The following is a 21,276-nucleotide window of genomic DNA, read 5'->3' on the forward strand; positions in this document are numbered from 1 at the left end:
GAAATGTGTGGCTAGTTGGCAGTAGTGTTAGCCTTGAGCCCTGGGTACCCGATAATATTCACAACAAATTGGTGCCATGTTTATCATAGAATATCAAGAAAAACATCGTTTTTAGGAAAGAAGTACCACATGTGGGTTAAATAATGCAAAACATGAGACAACAACATTGCAAAACGTAAAACACATCCCAATGTTCAATGATTGCTGTCTTGTAAAATGTAAAGGTTCTTATTTCAAAAATAACTTAAAGCCAGGTTTACACAAGCAGTTTTTGTGAGAAACGTGTTTGACTGTGCACACGGCACAGCAAAAATTTTGTTTACAGTTCAAAGTTTAGTGTGCCAGTAATGATTGGACAGCAGAAATATGCACAATACCGAAGACCAATGTGGTAGCAAAATTTGCCACAGTTTATGTTATTTGCCAGAAAAAGCTAGCACACACAGCTTTTAATAAACAAATATGTTTGTCACATAAAAATTGGTTAACTTACATCTACAAAAGCGGCAGTAATGGAATCTAAATTTTCCGTGTCCCTTATGTCTCGGTTGTAGCACTGCCTCATTTACCTAAGCAGACTAATGGTTTGATCAAGAACGTCGGCGTGCACTTCTGCAACTTCTGAGTCAAATTCTGAAAAATTATTTCCGTTTTCTCCAAGATGTCTGCAACAAACTTAGGAAACTCAACTTCTAAATCTAGTTCTCCTTCGCCCGCCATGTTTTCAGTGCTCTCTAGTGCTCAGTTACTCTCGTTCTTGTTGGCCGCGCTCGGCCCAGGAAGATTGCATCAATATTTGAGGTATTGGATTGAATCAATATTTGAGGTATTGGATTGAATCAATATTCCAGGTATTGGATTGCATCAATATTCGAGGTATTGGATTGAATCAATATTCGAGGTATTGGATTGCATCAATATTCGAGGTATTGGATTGAATCAATGTTCCAGGTATTGGATTGAATCAATATTTTAGGTATTGGATTGAATCAATATTCCAGGTATTGGATTGAATCATGATAATTAAAAGATTGAATTGAACCAAAAATTTTATTAGCCATTGGATTGAATGCCTTTTTATATGTTTAAATAAAACCATTATTTAAAGGATTAAACATATATTGCAAGGATTGAATTTTGCTACAAACGGCTTGCCATAAGCGGCCTCAAACCAAATATTTTGGTCAACCATAAGATGCGCGACAGTCTTTGCGCATATGACGTATGACATATGACGCCATTCATTGGCGCAGAATGCAGACGTTCGACGAGAAAGTCTCAAAAGAGTACCCTTGAAGCCACAGGAAACGCAAGATTATGAACTTCGTTCTGCGAACGCAAAAATGCGCCAGAATTCCTGGTAATGCCTCGCATGCAGTTCACAGTTTAGGCCTCGGTATGATTTTGTCTTTTTCTCTGAAATTGTAAGTACTCAAGAAATGGGATCACACCGTTGGATTCGCTAGTAGTAGTCAACTGATACGCGCTCTGACGCATCTGTCAGAATCAATTTTGGAAAGCTCTAAAAGCATGTCAAGCTCACCTTACTGCGCTTAGCGGTCAAACTACTGCTGCTAGATGGTTGGAAGAAATTAGTCAAAATCATTTTGATTGAACCACACTTACAATGCAGAGATTATAGTCAGCGTGGTGTGATAAAGCGTGACAACATTATTTGTGTCACGTACGAACTATTGGACTTTAATATAATCGAGAATGTTTGACCAGTTATTCGCACTCTGGCTCAACATTCATGATCAGAACTAGAAATTAGGCAAGAAAGGTCGCGTCTAGTCTCATAACCGATGGCTGCACGTTTGAAGTTCGTTAAAGGGAAATGGAGTAAAAAACGCGGGAGAAAGGAGTCGAGTGCCGAGACGAACGCGCAATTCATAGAAACGGCCCAGGGAACTGCGGAGAAGTTAAGTTCCAGCGAAAGGTCAGTATCTCTTTCTTTAGTGCGTTGCAGTTATCTACATTTATAGCTTTAGCCATAGTTTTTATTTTAATTTTGTTTTCTGACCTGACAGTTTTGGTTCAGTGTTTGCTACAAATCAACCAAGTTAACGAACGTCCATTGTCTTGCACGTGACGCCCGAGTGACCTGAATAATTTCGAGAAATTGTGGAAGCTGTGAGCTTTTAACACTGTAAATATTGTATTGCACGTCACTAATGTAAATTGTTCGTGAAAATGACGCTCTGAAAAAACACAGCTGTCTGCATTATTTGCATTTTCTTAAAACGCTCTGGGTTAAAAGATCAACCGACAACGCGCTCATTGGAATGCAAATTAGCTACATGTATGCAATCAAAATTAAGATATCTGTGAGCCTGGGTGAGCCTGTGATGTTCTACGCCTCGTTATTGCAGAGAAGAATATGGCATGTGGGAAGTTCAGCGACTTCAAATAATTAATTGTAACCAGACCCAGTTATAAAATGTCTTCCGAAGACGCGGGCGAAAATCGTCAACAACGAGAGCGTCTGCGAAAATCACGAAAACTCGGTCTCTGTCAAAAACTGTCTACACAGTATCGAGCTTGTTATTTGGATGGTCAAACACCGTATGAACGGTAAGACAAAATCATGGATAATAACAACGATTTTTTATATTCTTAAGCTTTGTGATAAGGTTAAAAGATAGCACCAAATGTCATGAATTAAATGGCTTATGTTTTGGCCTTTCAGGATTAATGTTAGCTTTGAACAAATCATTTGAACCTTATCTACAGCTTGTAAGACCACAACTTTTAAGATCAAGAATAATTGATTAATGTCCCTGTATGGTGTACAAGGCTCACACTTGACATGGAGTATTACATTTGTGATTTTTGATTCGAGTATCGACTGAACTTATATTACTTCTTGGATTGCAGCAAGTACATTTATTGACTAAAGTTTAAACTTACGCTCAATTACTAAGGGAACTGTAGAGTCCTTAATTTTCCGCTTACATCATTTTCCCGGTTCAGGTTGAATTGGCATAGCCACTTTGATTTTTATTATTGTTTATTTATTGTTATTGTTGTTATTTCGATATATTTTACCATACATATCCCTTTGTATCTATGATATATTGTCAGCGTTGAATTGATATATCATTTCATTTTTGGACCATTTAAATGTGAAAAGAAACAAATTTAGTGCTTTACCTTAATTTATCAATATTTTTGCTTGATGCCCTTTGGATTTCTGTCTTTTGTGAAGGAAAGAAGTAAATAGCCATTTCCATTTGTCTCCTTTTCCCTCTGTTTCAAAACAAGTACTTGTGCACAACTTTTCATTTGAAAATTAATTTTTGTTTGTATATTTTCAAATCAATGTGTAGTTCCAGAATATATCCATACCTCCCCCACAGAAGGGATTTTTTTAAGACCCCTCACCCCTCTGGAAATTCCAATTAAACTTCATATATTTCTTTACATTTTTTGGTCTTCCAGAACCCTCACCCCCTCAGGAAATTCCAATCCCTTCTGTCAGGGAGAGTATGGATATTTTCTGGAACTGCACAATGGACAGGTGACAGAGATTTTCGTATGAATTGTTTTTTAAAAAAACTCATTTTCACACAGGAACAAGAAACAGCTCGGAAATGGGGTACTCACAGTACAGTGCATATGAGAATAACACATCTTTCAACAATATCTATATGACAAGAAAATGCAAGAAATTTCAAAGTTTAAAAAATAATAATAATTCACATTTAATTAACAGTAGTTCCTGAAATGTTCTATTTGCATGTGTGGGCCATTGTTTCTTATTTTTCTAACAAGAGGCGAGATCTTAATGCTATTTAGGAAATATTTCCAACTGCCGCTTTTGGTACTTGGCATTTGCTGAGATTTTTAACCAATTATAGTAAATAAATAATATTGTTTTCATAGGCTTTAGATGAAGCAAAGCTGGCATGTATTGAACAGCAGTTTATTATGGTCTTAGACTGTGGGGCATGTCCTGTAGAGAAACTGCTGAAAAGCAAACTTAAATCACGACATGCATATATATACCTGTACATGTACGTTGTTTCAGTTTTGTATGGAACATTCTGGATAATTTTGCCATGTACCTCTGTCATTTATTAGAGCTCAAAACTTTGATGGCAACTTTTTTGAGAAGTTTACTTCACTGGAGCAGGCTGAAAAGTTGACAGAAAGCCAAAAGATTCAGGTGAGGAGATCACTGGTCCAAACTGAGTCACCCTCTGCAATGATGACATAATTATACAGACCGACTTAGCTCAGTTAATAAGATGTTTATTATATGGCAAAGAAGAAAACTTTAATTCATTTCATGTAACTGGTTTGCTGACATTTTGCTAGTGAATGGCGATGAGCTTAACTTAAACCTTCCGAAATTTGCTCGTCCTCTTTACTTCTTTTTTTGTCATCAGGCTTTTTGGCACTTCCATAAATGATTGAGAAGAAAATAAAAGAAAATGGTGAACATTTTTGTATTTTAGTTTGCTACTTTTTCAACGCAAAATGAAACTGGTCTACAGATGCCGGTCTAGATGGGAAAATCTAGACCGCGGTCAATATCGATTTCAGCCAATCAAATTCATGAATTCGGTAGTTCTCAGTCCTTGTGAGACACAGCCATATAATAATTAGCTCTTATTAACCTAGCAGGAGATCTGTATGGGAGAATCTTGACCGAGGTCGGGAGTACAGACCAAACGCAGTGAGGTCTGTACACACGACCGAGGTCAAGATTCTCACATACAGATCGACTAAGCGATGTTAATAAGATGTTTATTACAGTCAAACCTGTATATAACGGCTCTGTATATAGCGGTCACCCTGTGTATATCGGTCACTAAACAACTTCCCAAAAATCGTCCCTTATATCTACTGTTAAGATGACCTGCATACATGTATAGCGGTCACCTGTATATAACGGACCTGGTAACCCTTTAGGCTTCCTGAATCCACAATTTCATTATCTTTTACCTGTATATAATGGTCACGAAATTGGGTTACGATTAACAAATAATGATAAGCTTTATTCATCAGCTTGTTAAATAGCAGCCACCAAGGCAGGGGTCTCACAAAATACAAATATTAGTACCAAACACAACTACTAATACAGGTCATGGCCCATGTCTGTCACCTGCTTGCGGCACGTAACATTAAAGTGCCGACACTTTCAAACAATAGTTACTGTAACTGTAACAACACAACATTGGACCAAGACAGTGCTCGACATCAGCTCGCCTGAAAGACTATGGACATGAAGAACTTGCTTTTGCACTGAGTAAAGTCAAAGACATACTACATGTACATGAAATCAAGCTTCAAGCTCCGAAATATCAGAAAACTATAACCGCTTTCTTTTCTTCTTGAAATCCATATTGTTACTTTAAAAGCTTTTCCTACAAGGAAACTTAGATCAAAGTATACTGCACCTCCCTTAAAGTACACCACAGACATTTTATGGGTATTTTTGTTGTGTTTATTGTGTTTCTGTTTACAATTGCTGTCAATAAATGTAAATTGAGTGATTTTCCACTTAAAAACGTTGTTCATTGAGTCTTTATTACCTTCCAATAGACTTTTACTACACCTCCCTAAAAGTACACCACGGATATTTTATGGGAATTTTTTATCGTGTTTATTACGTTGCTGTTACTCATTATTGTCAACAAAACATAAACTGAGTGATTATTTGCACATAAAAATGCTATTTATTGACCTCCAGGGGAGTTTAAAGGAAACCTGTGTACAGAGGTCACCCTGTATATAACGGTCACCTGGCCATTTCCCAAGGGTGACCGTTATATACAGATTTGACTGTATATGGCAAACAAGAAAAAATTAATTCCTTTAATGTAACTGGTTTGTACTAGTTGACATTTTGCTTGCGAACTGCGATGAGCTGAACTTAATTCTGCCAAACTCGTCCTCTTTACTTTTTTTCCTCATCAGGCTTCACACTTCCTTAATATGGATATTTTCTGGAACTAACATTTTGGAAGAAAATTGGTGGTTTTCAGTGTCACGCCATAAAAAATTGATCAAAATAAAAATCAAAACCATTCAACAGATAAAGTCCAGAATCTGAGAAAAGAAAGAAGGTAAATATGCCAAGACTCTCGCCAAGATTCAGGTCACAACAATTTTTCTTATCCATGATATGCAGAAAAACTTTTTACTTAAATTTATAGAGATTTGTGTGGAGACGCCATGCTGGTGCCCATCCGGATGGGCACCAACATGGCGGCCAGAAACCAACAGAAACATCTGTCATTAAACTCATCACAAATAGATGAGCTTGGGAGCTGGTGCCTTAAAGGTTAGTGGGGTGCCAAAGCCATAAGCCGCTAGGAGGTATCCATGGCAACCCTGGAAAGCAGGAACCACCCAATGAGCGTCCGCTAACCAGCACCGTCACACTGAAAGAAATTCAGTGGAAACTACTTACCTGAAGAATACTTACCCTGACCAAGAACAAAACGGAAGGAGGAGCGGGTGCAAGAATCCGCAATGATTCGCGAGCAAAGCAGTGCAACTGATCCACAACAATCAGCAGAATACACTACAACAATTATGCAATGAACCATAAACCCCTGCAAAACTCCTGAAGGCTGCCCCACAGGTCACATACTCCCAAACGGGGAAACCGCTGGCTGCATAAGCTCATATTTAACTTGCCTAAATGATATTAGCTGGATGGGCACGCTAGCTGGCTGCATTTGCTCGAGTTTAACCTTGCCTAAATGATATTTAGCCACATTTGAGTTTTGCTACAAAAGTGTGCATTTGTCCCTCGAGGAACTCAAAAACATTAAAATAATACTTCTTCTGATACAAGAATTGTTCAGATAGCCAAATTCCTCGCAATAAGTCACTTTTTTAACCAACATTACAGCTCTCTTCGCTGTCATGTAAATGCCGCGTCACGCAAAAGTTTAGAAATTCAAGCGTAGTCTATCACAAAACCAAGAACCCATTCGGTGCAAAAATTTCTATGAATATTAGTTTTCAGCTGCTCTTATACATCATTAAAGTAAAATCTCAGGAAGATCAATAGTTTTGTAGTTTGAATTTTAGTGATGTCATGTGAAAACTGGCAATAGTCAATATTTTTGTATTTAGTTTGCAACTTTTTCTCAGCAAAATGAAATCGGTCGAGATGCCGGTCTAGATGGGAAAATCTAGACCATGGTCAATATCGATCTCAGCCAATCAAATTCGTGAATTCGGTAGTTCCCAGTCCTTGTGAGACACAGCCATGTAATAAATGTATTTATTTATTGATTATTATTGTGACTGGCTGTGTGTGTAAACTTGGATAACATTTGTGGTGTGTTGTGGACATCCAGGATTATAAACAATGGTCACATGACAAAGCTAGAGTGTGTGCATGTTGGTTCAAGCATGTGTTTTGAGCACAATTTTGTGTTGCTTAGACAAGTTACTGACCTTAATGGCTTCTAGGAATATTACAACATTTTTTGTACATCCTTGTATACATGTATGCGATGCTACTCATAAAAGAACATTATCCAAGTTTAAACACAAAGGCCGACTCCAGTTCTGCAAAGCTCTTTTTCTGAAAGAACATTTATTGCTAAATTGGAAACCCGCCTTATGGCTACCCCGTTAATAGCGCCACCTTGCTATTACAGCTACTTTATTCTGGCCTGCAAAAAAGCTCTCAGTCATTCACTTGTTTAAAGAACCCCTTTAATTCAGCCACCCTGTTAATATGGCCAGATTTTTGTGGCCCGATGGTGACCAGATTATTGGGTTCCACTGAACTTCTATTCCTCTGTGATTTAAACTATTGTTTTATAATTGTTTTTAAACAATTTTTTTATTAACTCTCATTTTGATCATGCATTTTTGTCTTGTGATTCTGTGATCATCTATGTTATTCAGTGTTACTGAAATTGAGAATCAAGAATACTTGGTATTATTAGTTGTTTATTATTCTCGGGTATATGAAGAATTAAAAGGGTTTAAAATGCTCATAAGGTCCTGTCTTTTAGGATGTTGTCATTGACGAAAACTTAAACCATAGAGAAGAAGATGAAGGATGTGATGCAGAGGTGTTGTCATCAGTTGAAACTGAACCAACATTGAATGACAAACAGGTACATGTATTTCGGCAGGTCATATTGGCTACATTGTATATCATCAGGCGTTTCATTAACGTTTCCTGCAGGAGGGTGACTGGTTTTAATAGGTGGGCAAAACAATTAGAACTGAACTTCTTTGTAAGAAAAATGTTCTGCTAGATGGTCAAACCAGCAGGGCAAAATTGTCCTCGTAGCCGGTCAATTTGCCTGGTGCCCAGCCCTTAATGAAACCCCTGCACATATCGTTCTTACTATGTTTAATTTACAGACCCTGAATCCTACCCACCCCTCCTCCACTTCTTCATTGTAGGCTCCCTTTACAGGCATGGACTTTGTTTTAATTCAAGCATTCTTTTGTCTTGTTTTAGCGGGCTGCACTGTATTGTGAACTGCTATACACTGTGATACACCAGCTTGGAGCACAAGACAAGACAGTGGACCTCTCCCCAGGAGATTTATTTGTGTACGCTCAGGAGGTGAGCATTGTGTTCAGTGTTAGTACATTTAGTTTTTACACACCTGTCGACTTACATGTACATAATGCTTAACAGTTAACTGTTCAAAGCTCACTTTGCCTATGTTTTTTAGGGATATTCAATACATAATTACTGCCCTTAAAACTAAAAAAAAAAAATAAAGGTGACTGCTTATGACCATATTTTCTTTGTGAGGCCAGATGTTTGGCCCCAAAAGTTTTAGTAACTTAAAAGCTAATTTTTTACTTATCATTTTTGAATGTTTTGGCAGGCCCTCAACATATCAGAGGAGACACACAGAACTCTCTATGCAAAGACAAAAGAAAGGGAAGTGAGTGTTATTTGGATTTTTTGTAAATTCCAAGTAAGAGATCATCAGGAACTGTGCAAAGAAGATTCATGTCGTGTGAGCATGTTTAAATTTACTGTGAAAGTAATAATTCTATATAATACTTGACTGCCACTAACCCAAAATATTTTTTCCCTGTAATAAAATCTATTGCAGCTATAGTTTTCCAAATACTGTACTTCAGAGAAAAAATTATGTTGATTGATAAATCTCTGTGTTTCTACAGACATTTAAACTTGTAAATTTTACGTTCACAACCGTGCATGCAATGTGCAGCCTGACTGCAAGTGATGTCATCACAGCAACTGGGCTGAAAGCATTCAAGAGACTTGACTGTGCTTCAAGCGCTGGGAAAACATTTTTGGGTTATTTGTGCTTCACATTTTATCACAAATGAACAAGACTTTTCAATGAAAGCACTGTATTATCTAGCATTATAATATAGATGCACTGTAGGACCCTGCACATGTTCTGATTGGTCTAAAACCCATGTTTTATCAGAGGATAAAACATAAAAATAGAGTGTTTTACTGTTTTTCGCCACATTACCACTATATCATAAAGCAAATTAAGAAGCCTAAGCCACGTATTAAACTGTGATAAAACACTCCGGACATTTGAGAACACTCAAGAAATGTAGAAAACACTCGCCTGTGGCTCGTGTCTTCTACATTTCCCTCGTGTTCTCAAATGCCCATTGTGTTTTACCACAGTGTAATACATGGCTTAGGCTTCTTTATTTGCTAAATACAATTTGGAGTCTTTGCTACTCAACACCTTGAGTGACTTCATGCTGAATGTGCATGCGAATAGGTCAAAAACCAACATTAAGAAGCCAGCCAGGAGTTCTACAAGCTATAGGCATGTCTCTTTTTCAGTGTCACTTACAAGGCCATTATATTTTCTTTGTAGCCTCCAACATGTGTGATGAAAGTGGAAGGTAACTGGATTTTCACATGCTGCAATGATTAGTTATTAATAACTTCTCACCAACACCCACTTGTCATGAGTAATGCAAATGCATTCTTTTTTGGTGTTTGTGCTGGTGCCCTTAAAATATTTTTTCAGCATGTAGTGTACATGTATTGATTTTATCACATTGCATGGTTTTGTTGGAGTAAGGAGTTACTTACATGTATATCTAATTCCTTAAGACATAAAAAAGCCATATTTAGAATATAGACTTTTTGAATAAAATCAAATCGGTGAGTACTGACAGCTCAGGCTACATACTTGGTGTTTACATTCACACATGTAATCCATGTGGTCCGTGGCTTAAGTGAGGATATTCACATAATTTTTGCCCCCACAGGGTTTTGGCCCAGAGGCCAAAACCCGAGGAGGCACCCTAGGATTCCCTGAGTGTATAACATACAAGGAATTTCAAAAAAGTGAGAAATGTGTTGGTAGTATGCAAAGCGTTCCCGATCTGATGAAACTAGGCGCATGATGGTCTCAGACAATATTTTATCAAGCTCAAGTTTCGCCATCTTCTAACAGCTTTAAGGTGGCTCAAAACAGTTTCAAAAACTTGGATTTTGATGGGTCGTTATAACCACTCTTTTTCGCTTGATGCTACAATCATGGTATCAAAAACCTGCCCAATCACTGGTGAACACGTTGTTATCATTTTCGTGACACAATAGGTTACCATAGTAACACTATGACCTCCTAAAACCACCCTTAATTACAGCTTTAGGGGCTTATAATTCAAAAACGGCACGGTGAATTTTTTTTATATTTAACATCAACTTTTGATAAACATGATAAGGCGCAACTTTTGGCAAAGTTTAAAAAAATTCTGTTGGTAGGGTTCAGAGCCACCTTAAATTTTCGAAAATTGAAGCTGAACCCTACCTACAGAATTTTTTTAAACTTTGCCAAAAGTTGCATCTTATAGTGTTTATCAAAAGTTGATAATGTAAAAAATCTCACCGTTTCGTTTTTGACCTTAAGGTTCTTGCAACCACGAGTTCGCGTTTTGCCATCTTTTAGCAGTATTTCAAGGTTCTTACAACCTTCGCCACCTTCGAGCAGCATTTCAAGGTCATCCAACCTCGAGTTCGCGTTTCGCCATCTTCGAGCAGCATTTCAAGGTCAAAAAGACCAAAAAGACACTCCAATTACAATATGGCCTGCATGACGATTTTAGCGCGATCAAATGAAGACGCTTCGAAATGACCGAGATTCTGATCCAGAACAAATTGAAAACGGTTTCAAAGATCCTGAAGATGGATTTTGGGAGAAAAACAAGTCAGAAGGTATCGTAAGAAATTCTGAAGTATACTAGAAATTCGAGGCCGGTGTGGTTCAATATTGCAACTAAATAGCTAAATACCCTACTGATCGCAAGTTTTACCTTTGGCATCTCGTTTATTCGGATCGCTTATTTGTATTGAGCAATCTTACGTGGCGTCATAAGAACTCATGTGACGGCTTGGTGACTTTGCAGGGATCCAAATGTAAATGTTTTGCAGCGTTTTCGTTTGCATATATGGTGGCTGTAACGCGATACCTCGTTCTGTTTACGTCTCGGAAAAAATCTTGACTTCTGTTCTGCTTTCGAGATACGTTTGCTCGTATATCAAGACAAATGGTTTGTTTCAGCATCAAATTGGAACAGCAGGGTAGTTTGACATAATGTTTTGTTTTGCTATAATTTTTCAACCTTTTTCCCCTATTAAGTTCCACTGAGTGAAAGTTTTGTCAAAGAAAAATTAGTTTCCATGAAGGCAACCTGTTTTTTTTTTCCAGAAAGTACTTTTTGTGACCAATGCTTCGTGACAGTATTATGTAAAGAATATCATGTGATAGAATGAGTTAAACATGTGTTGGTTTAGTTAGGTTACTAGAACAGTATGAGTGATATAGCTTACAAAAAAAATAACATTTGTTATTGTTTTCAATCAGCAGAAATAAAAGAAAGCGGGGGCAGCTTTAGTGATAACTATTACTAGTTTAAGTATATTGGAATGCACAGTTTTGCATACGATAATGGTCTTTAGAAACCTTTTGAAGTCTTCAGTAATGATTTGAAATGTTGAAAATTGTTTGGAAACCATAACATTGTCTATAGATTTTCTTCTGAAACAAGTTGGAAATCTTTGTTTTTCAATCTTCATTGCGTTCGAGAGAACGCAGTCCTAATCGGGTAATGAAAAATTCGAGATCTGTGTATGTATCTTTCTGTTGACACCAGTTTGACCCCCCAAAAAAATTCTTCAGGGGCGAATGACGTCATCTCCATGTTCGTCCATGTGCTTTCTTTCGAGTGTTGTGCAATATTGCGGACTTACGAGTGTCGAGGCAGCTTATTGTAGACTGTAGCGGATAAGTTGTTTATTTAAAGTTCGAAGTCAGTGTTAATGGCATTTAAAAACCTTGCAGGCATGTCTTCACGAAATGTCTACGACTTTTTGTACGAACAGAAAGCCGTAGTTTGGCTGCGTGTTGTGTACCCTCTTCTCTTCGACCAAAATCAAAGGAAGAAATGTGTCGTTTCACTTCGCTGGCCCAGATTTCTGTGCACAAAATATGTAGCATAAACCCAACGAAAGTGTTAGCATATGAAACGATCCCACGGGATTGCTTTGGTACACCAAAATGTTCTCCGTTTCATTGTTTCGGAAGTGAAAACGCCCTGTAGCTGTTACCCCAAAGCCAAGGCGATTCAAAGTCGTGTTCGTAAACAAAATAATTGTCCTAGTTTTGGTAATAAAAGCACGTCGTCTCGCATACGGACGGAACAAGCAACGTTTGTGTCGATTTTAATACATGGTCAGTATCTGACAACATGGACTGCGGACTAGGGACTGAGTATAAAACACGGACTTAGGTATAAAACGCGGACTGCGGACTAAATGCGGCCTACCGACTGTAGTCCGTGGTTTTTACTGACCGGTTGTAACTAATATTACATAATACACGTGTAAACGAGAACAAACCCTCTCGTATGCACGTGCTTTGCGATCAATTCATTTGTTTTTGCCCCTGCTGAAGGGAGACCAATTTCACGCCTACCTAACAGCTTAGGCACAAAATGCTGTCCCTAGAATTTTTGCTTTTTTAACATACCAAACCTATTGAAACTCGAACGCTCTCTTTAATCTACGATTACTACTAGTTAAGTATGGAACGATTATTAATCTTATTATTCACATAGGTTACAAAAGACTCTGTCATTGTACTTCAGAACATCGTTGATATTCTACTTGTGATGTATTTTTATTTCTGTACACAATCGCCAAAAAGTTTTCTTTTTTTATTGAAGCATTTCAGAATTAGATATTGCTGGACAGGTAAGATTTTAGAGTGTTAGTTTTTACATTTGAGAGGTCAAATATTCAACCCAATTTATTTGGTTATTTTTTAGTTATTGAAGCCAGACATCTGGAGGCAAAAGATGCAAATGGTAATTATGTAAAACGTATTGGTTAAGATGTAAATCTTATTGGTTAAAAAGTTGACAGTTTGACAGCTGAGAGTTGAACTTGAAAGCTTGCATAAATTAAAATTTTATCCGTCTGTACTCTTATTGATGATAAGAATGAGCCAATCAGCGCGCGAGAAATTAGACAGTTATTGTAAAATTTGCTTTAGTGTTTGTCTTAATTACTGTGGCAATAAAACAATAATTATTTAATGAAAGCCTAGGAGCATCATAGGTACAGTAAGTGGGAGACGAGTAGTGGAAATCAGAACTTGAACATTGTAAATTGCACACTGTTCATGGCATGGAGCAAATATTGCTACACTGTGTAATTTGATTCAATCTTCCTTTCTTTCAGGATTGAGTGATCCCTACTGCATGTTGGGATTAATGACAGAGGAAAATGAAGATGAAAAGACGAAAAAAATCAAGGTTTGTCGCAAGAAATCTAGAAGCACAGTCAGAGATGTTCTTGACGGAGAGTCAATTCACATGACACAAGTAAAGGAAGACACTCTTGACCCGGTTTGGAATGAAACATTCACAATGTAAGCCAATGAATTGTCGTTACAGTGCATAGCAAAGTAATAAAGTTCCAAGTGGATCCGTGTCTTAATGAGTAAAGTATATTCTCACATTAGTTTGGCCTATATAGGTGCATGTACATTGTAGTTCATGTTGGATATATGTAAGGTAATTTTACACGAGACGATCTTTAACACCGATTTTTTTTTTCAAGGCAACATTACGTGGCGCACTGAGCGACTTTTAACGCAACATTTCGTTGCAGCAACATGTTGCAGGTTTTTGAAAGCGATCCAGAAACCTGCAACATTGTCGCCCGGATTTACAATGTTGCTTCAAAAATCCTCTCGTGTAACATCAACGCGCAACATTGAGAAGTAATATATCAAACACGAAAGACCATGTTTGACCACATTTCCAAACTCCGAGAAGAGAGTTGAAAATACGACGCGCAGCGGAGTATTTTTGACGAACTTCGAGGTGTTTGGAAATGTGGTCAAACACTGTCTTGAGTGTTTGATATATCTTCTCAATCGAGACTAAAACTAAGGAGAAAACGGAGAATTAAAATCGTAAAAATCTATGCTAATTAAGATCAGATATCCAAACACCGTCACGGTCATGATTTCCTTTGTTTAAACTTGATGAATTATTAATGAGTTTGAGAAGTTGTCATTGCAAGTTGTCCCGGGTGACCCCGCCTTAAGAGGTGTGCACAATGCATTTTAGGGATGAGAAATAATCATATTATGACTAATGACTATTTGTCATTTGTAGTCTTTATAATGTCCATCACTTTTAAACGTCCTCTTTCAAATGTATATTACTCTTTTTCTTTATTTCAGGAATGTTAGTAACTTTCAAACAGAAAGATTTCACCTCGACATCTGGTCAGTATTACAGACATTTTGTACTTTGTTTTGCCACGTTCATCGACTAATTTGCAAATAAGAACAGATAAATCTTGCTATACTGTTTCTTCTGACTCTGATGGGACAAAAGGAAATACGAGCGTTAATAGTATGTTTAAGTGGTGAAACGTTTTGGGTTCCACCATTCTTGTTGCTTGAAAGGTATACCAATGTAAAACAAACAAAGCTGTATTAAGGAGTTTGATTTGTTGTCACTGATATGACAACGTTGCCTTTAAAATGCTTTTAGGAAATTGTACGATGGGACACATGTTTCATGTTTTAAGAATGAACACACAAATAGTCATAGTTCTGACTGGCAGACAGTCTGTATCAGAACAAACCATTTATGAACTATTTTACCTGTGAGCTATGTTACACTTCTGAAATTATTAATAGGGAATAATGACAATGGAAAAGATAAATTGACTATTATTCGTTCTTTACACTCGCATGCAAGTTTGATAGTTAGGGTTAACAACTTCACTTGTTAATTTAAGGGACTGTGATGACAAGGCGTTACTTAAGGAAGAAGACAGAAAAATTTCCAAAATAAAAGGAATCTCTGGAATGGGAAGGTACATAGTATTTGCCAGTATATGACTAGGACAGCTGAGAGGGCCAGCAACTAAAATCACCCAATGACTGCACTCTGTTTTATTTCTCAGTTACAACGCGCGCTGTAATTACTGCAACCAAATTCTTTGTAAATTGGCCAACTGTGTTTGAGGATTAAAACGGTAAAAATGGTCACAACATTATTGGTTTTTACTTATATGTTGTCGAAAATCTACAGTTGATATCTGAGGTTTTCATTCATTAATTTGTACGGAAATTGGCAGGCCGTCTTGTTTATACTAATCGGACTGTAAATATAGAAATGTCGTTTCCGCTTTTGACTCTTCTTTTTTTGCCTCATCAACTATCATGCGATAAAACGTGACCTCATAATCTAATTATTGGTTGTTTTTATCTACTTGGTTGTTTAGATTTTTCAAAGATGTTATGCAGTCTGCAAGAAAATCAAGTCCGGATGATAATATTGATGATTTTCTTGGATACATCGAAATACCGGTTAAGGTACCCAGTAAAGCACTTGATCTTTAATGAAGTTACGCACCAAGCACAGCTATTGAAAAACTGGACGAAAATGTCTTAAAAACATTTTTATTGCTGCGTCATGTGCAGAGATCTTTCTCCATGACTGTGTGGTAAGGCTCTATTTCCGCCTCTCTCTCGAGTCCGGTCCACGTTCCTCCTCGAGAGGAGACTGGGGAGAAGAGCGCGGGCTCGCTTCCCGATCAGCGACTAGTGTTCAAGCCCACTGTGTGTTGCGAAACAATTCTTGGTTATTTGATGTTTTAGTATGGCAAATATATTATTCAATATTCATATTGTACAAGGACCTAAATGTGCAGTCTCTTTCAATTTCTCTTAATGTGATAGTTTTCCAACAGAAGTTTAGTTTTTGGAAAGTTCATTGATGGAAACAAAGGTCGGCACACACTGTGTTCAGTCAACTTCGTGGCGCTCGCTGCAAGTCCTGCAAAATTCACACTTCACTTTCTGCCTTGTATAATGAAAATAAGGCATTTCTCGCTTTTAAAGAGACTAAGTTGTCGCCCTGAGGGCCAGTCTGTGGTTGTTGACTAAATTCAAATGTGCTCAGTTCTTCACCCTGCTTTTCTAACTTGCACCTTTTACACAGCTTTAATATTCGTCTACCTTCGTTTAGGCGTTGGCTCGAAAACGGAGCTTATAAGTGCTTCCGGTTTTTTTTCTTTCAGGATATTCCATCCGGTGGCATTGACAAGTGGTTTAAACTTGAAGGACGCTCTTCAAAATCACGAGTAGATGGTGACTGTCACCTTAAGATTACCCTAACAACTGGAAAGGTAATCTTACGGGAACGTGGTTAAGAACGCTTTTCTTTTGACTGTCGAAATAAATTCACTTTTGCTCTGGATTTGCATTTAACGTAAATAAAGTGATTTATTTATTTATTTATTTTTTTTTATTCATTTATTTATTTATTTATTTACTACCCTTTGTGATTCGTTTAATTTCTCATCCAATAAGAAGTAAAATCCAAATCGATCGCGACTCTCTCATACTCCTACACTTTTTCCCGTGCTTCATGTCGGCTACAGTCGGCTGACTGTTTTTGGTTCGAGTTTTGATTGGTTCACTGGCTTTTCTGCGTCCGTTGTGATTGACCAATCTGAAGATTTCTTATGGTTTTGGTTCAGTCTCCGCTCTCAATTGTTATATTTACAAAAAAAGCGTTGTTTAATAATTTTGCGCATTAGGAGTTCGCTGATATGACCAGGCATTTACAACAACATAGTGAAAAATTGCGTTAAGTGCGTACCTTATAAAACAAAATATTATGGATGTACCGTTGGATTATGGTCAGTACCGTGTTATATAACATTGCGCGCGCCCTAGTCCTACCTAATTCCTATATAGCCATCGAGGTAAAAATCTCTCTATACGCACGGCCGTGCGTAAATAACATGCCGTGCGTGTAGTTAGATTTTAGCTGCAAGATTTCCGTTGAGTTTAGCTGCGAGTTCCTTTTGTTAAAGTTTTGGCAATGTGAACAGCATTCTGAACAATCCAAACCAACCTTCGAGCCTTTGACTTTTGCCAAGCTAAAGCCCAGGCCAAACGATCGCAACATTTCAACGCAGCATATCGCCACATTGTTGGGCGCAACATGTTGCGCGCGTTTGGCCACCATGTTGCGATGTGTTGCGACATGTTGGGTGTTGTTGGCTCAAGTTTGAAATGGTCAAACTTGTGGATGTTGCATGATGTTGTACTCGTTTGACCAGGTTCGTGCAACAATGTTGCGCTAGAACATGCGCACCAGTTCGATTTGCAACACTCAACATGTCACAAAAGGGTGGCCAAACGCGCGCAGCATGTTGCACCCAACAATGTTGCGATATGTTGCGTTGAAATGTTGCGATCGTTTGGCCGGGGCTTATAACGTTTACTAAACCTTGAGTATTTTGGCTTTTGCCTATATTTTTCACTTGAGTATTTTTAACTTTGTTTGCTTACGTAAGCGAATTTTCATTGACAATTTTAGAAACCAGACGAAGCACTTTCGTTCAACTGTCGCTCAACTGATTGTGACGTGTTTTTAACCTGGCAATAGGATCCGTTGTTTTCCTTCACCGTGCATTGTGAGAACTTTGTAGACATTAACAAATGAGACATGTTTTAGCGTCCAAGTTGTTGTCGCTATGTTATAAAAGAATTCGTTCATGCTTTTAGCTGTGCGTATATCGAGTTATGGATGTACTTGGGAAGTTTGGAGAGAAGATCGTGCTCTCCAAACTTCCCGCATGCATCCATAACTCGATATACGCACAGCTAAAAGCATGAACGAATTCTCTAATTAGCTATTCTGTTACTCAGGGGCCGGGAAGCAATTACAAAAGAATTCAAAGTTTCTTCTTTTCTTTTTTTTCCAGAAGCCAGAAATTCCATATGAGATACAGCATTTATATCCAACAGCCTTAGATATGCATGGTGCGTTTTTAAGAGAATTTATCAAATATGGAACCGAACATTGTCAGGTATGCGTTGCTGGTGTTTTGTGTTTTACATGTACTATTTGTTCTGTGAATTGGTGTGGTGTAACGTGCCTGCACTGCATGGGGAGGGGGGAGGGGTGTTCCGCTTTGTTCTGACCCTGTAAAATGCAAATTGTCGCCTTTTTTTTTTTCAGGAAAGTGACACTAAAAGAAGTTCAAGCGAGCTGTGTCCTCAAGCTGAATTCATTCTTCATCAGCATGCTTTACAGAATGAACTGAACGATCTTCAGCAGGCTAGTATGTAAGTAGATTTTTAATTCTGCTGACTAAACCAGGTCGAGGAGAGGGTAGCGACCAGGAGGGGGTGCGGGAGAGGGGGAGGGGAGAGTGTGCGCCAGAGCGAAGGTTGGCAAGATTGTTATTTTACTTATCAGTTTTTATTCTGCTGTAGTGTTAGTACCGTATGCATTACTGCGATCGGTTATTGGATTATCGCTACGTGTAAAGAATCATGCGTTATCTCTTCCTGGGACGCTGGAAGCTCTAAACATAATTCAAAATACCTTCTATTGTTGTAATATTCGATCGAGTCTTACGAGAAAACGAAACAGATGAGTACAATGCCCATAATACTAAACAATTTTTTCCACGGAGTAAATTGTTTACTGAAAACTATTTGCTATCCCGAAACACAGCCTTTGAACTGCGTTTGTTTTGCATATGGACTCTAATGTGATTTTCTTTTTCAGTCGCTGGATGCTGTTCAGTCACCACCACTGGCTGGAGCCAATGAAATACAGCTCGTTAAACCTACTGCTATGGACCCTTGAACAAAAGTGGAAAACTGGAGCTCTCAGCCAAAGAGAGGTACAACAATACACTATCAAACACGTTGATGATTAACACACCTGCAAAGACAAGCATCTAAACATTCCCATTCTTTAAATAGACTACATGCACGCTGCTGAAAGCTTGGCTTTTTTCCGTTTCGCCAAGAATTCCAGAAATTTCGGTTCAGGGGAAAATGCTCAGCCCCTCAAGTCAAGTCAAGTCAAGTCAAGTCATCTTTATTTAGGCAGGGTAGCCCCATCAGCCATAGGCTGGTATCTAAAGGGGCCCTGCGTAAAATTAAGACTACATGGTTCGTCCCACTCGAGATTTCTTGAAAAAGAGGAACTTTTGACTTTGACAGACTTAAAAGTTCCGCTTTTACCAGGAATTTTCCAGTGGGGCGAATTGAAAACACCTTTACCTTTTTCCTCTGAACCGAAATCTCCGAAATTTTGGACTAATTGAAAAGCGTCCCTGGATAGGGATTATTCTACCGTCATTGTGAACTTCAACCAATTGGTTCTGTTAAATATCTGGTAACTATTAAATCTGGATTATTTTTAAAATTGCTTTTTTCACAGCATGGTACATGTGCTTGAATTTATGATTTTGTATGACTGAGTTTGGTCTGTTTATTTTCAGGAACACGCGCTAGTTAGGTCCTTGAAGAAATTCACTGATAACTGCTGGAGATTAATGATCAAATATCGAGACATATTCCCTGCCACAGATAAAGGAAAGCTTGGTCGACTCATTAACCTTCTAGAGTGAGTTATACCTTTACCATACCAACCTAGTTTTCTCCCTGTTTAGTTGTTTGTGTGATTGTTTTATTTTGTTTTTATTTTAAGAAGTCTAAGAGCCTGTGACAAAATGTAAGGTCTGTTCTCAACTTAGTCTGTCTAATTTTTTTTTTTGACAATGTTACTTAACCGATGGCTGATTTATTACGTACTGACTTAGCTTCTGCATCCCTAAAATTCTATTTGATATGATGTATGAGAGGGAATTCGACTAATGCATTTAGATATTGTTAGCTAGCACACACGTCGGCTATTTCCTTTGTAAGGGAAACACAGGCTACTAGATTGTATAATTCTCAGTAATTGCACTTCTTTAGTTTGGTTTCAAGCGAATGATAAATGATCCTAACAGGGTGGGTGTGTGGATAGTTATTATACTGACTCAAATCAATAGCAGCCATGCGGTCATTGTTAATTAGAAACTCGTGTTTTCAAGGTGTCTGGCAAATGTGTACAAGCTTGAAGTGTTCAGCGATTCAATAAAAGAACCTTTGAATATTCAAATGTCAAATCTTCTCAAGGTATGTTTTGAAAGCTACTCCCTGAATGAGTCGTTCAGTTGTTTCTGAAGCGAACCAGTACATGAACCAGTACATGAACCAGTACATGAACCAGTACATGCAGCAGTCCTGATCGCTTTCCATCTTTCAAATTGATGTGGTCTCCTTAGACGTTTCTCCGAACGCGGTAAAGTTCGAAGAGATCTTGCATTTGTCCGCACCCTCTACCCGCCGAGATCCTGCTTGTAGTTTAGTAACGCTGAAGTGTTTTAACCAATTTACACTGAATTGGGTTACTCGTGGTAACCAAAGGTTCGTGTTTTATTGCAAAGGAGTCAGCCCTCGCTTGGTACAAGAAGGTATTTGCTTGGAAGGAGCCTCAAACAAAGGTTTGTTTCATAGAATGCTCTTACACTTTTATCCAATCTCATTCCAGTGTTTGTTTGTTTTTTTTTTTTGCCTTTTGCGTTGCCATGTTGTTTATTGGGCAACGGGAATAGTTTAAATGTTCCTTCCTAACTTCCTTCATTCCCTCCTTCTTTCTGTCATTCCTTTATTGTGTTTATTTATTCATTGTCACTCGATTAGATGTGTTATTTCCTTGCTCTTATTTGTGTGTGTGCCACAGAGTGAAGAAGCCATGTTATCAGCTATGGTGGAAGTTGCTGACGCGTTGGTTACCGACATGTTTCAAGCGAAAACCTGTTATAGAAAGATCTTCTCAGTGTGAGTATTTGAAGGCTTCTCTCATTTCCCTGTACACAATATTCCAGCAATCAAAATATGGAGAGACTGAATTTATTTTTCAGTCGGGTAAGGCTCA

General features: G+C 38.0%; 1 protein-coding gene across 3 annotated transcripts in view; it reads left to right on the forward strand.

The window, feature by feature from the left end:
• The first annotated feature begins 1,270 nt into the window (after window positions 1-1,270).
• Window positions 1,271-21,276, forward strand: part of LOC110046018 (BAI1-associated protein 3-like) — a 31,786-nt gene continuing 11,780 nt past the window's right edge. The window contains exons 1-19 of one of the 3 annotated variants that reach the window (XM_020751679.2): window positions 1,271-1,939; window positions 4,084-4,168; window positions 7,992-8,096; window positions 8,450-8,557; window positions 8,829-8,888; window positions 9,819-9,846; window positions 13,279-13,317; window positions 13,694-13,883; window positions 14,706-14,750; window positions 15,272-15,349; window positions 15,761-15,851; window positions 16,559-16,666; window positions 18,257-18,361; window positions 18,514-18,620; window positions 19,069-19,186; window positions 19,793-19,917; window positions 20,390-20,474; window positions 20,786-20,842; window positions 21,082-21,179. In XM_020751679.2, coding sequence (XP_020607338.2) covers window positions 1,806-1,939; window positions 4,084-4,168; window positions 7,992-8,096; window positions 8,450-8,557; window positions 8,829-8,888; window positions 9,819-9,846; window positions 13,279-13,317; window positions 13,694-13,883; window positions 14,706-14,750; window positions 15,272-15,349; window positions 15,761-15,851; window positions 16,559-16,666; window positions 18,257-18,361; window positions 18,514-18,620; window positions 19,069-19,186; window positions 19,793-19,917; window positions 20,390-20,474; window positions 20,786-20,842; window positions 21,082-21,179 — 1,766 coding nt within the window. In that variant the 5' untranslated portion in view covers window positions 1,271-1,805. Of the gene's footprint in view, window positions 1,940-2,149; window positions 2,575-3,273; window positions 3,521-4,083; window positions 4,169-7,991; window positions 8,097-8,449; window positions 8,558-8,828; window positions 8,889-9,818; window positions 9,847-13,278; window positions 13,318-13,693; window positions 13,884-14,705; window positions 14,751-15,271; window positions 15,350-15,760; window positions 15,852-16,558; window positions 16,667-18,256; window positions 18,362-18,513; window positions 18,621-19,068; window positions 19,187-19,792; window positions 19,918-20,389; window positions 20,475-20,785; window positions 20,843-21,081; window positions 21,180-21,276 lie in introns of those variants that run through there. The other 2 variants (XM_020751680.2, XM_089289601.1) reach the window with 2 other exon arrangements.

Source organism: Orbicella faveolata, unplaced genomic scaffold (genome assembly GCF_042242905.1).
Source record: "Orbicella faveolata isolate gen_17 unplaced genomic scaffold, um_ofav_v1 contig_2, whole genome shotgun sequence".
Lineage (NCBI taxonomy): Eukaryota > Metazoa > Cnidaria > Anthozoa > Scleractinia > Merulinidae > Orbicella > Orbicella faveolata.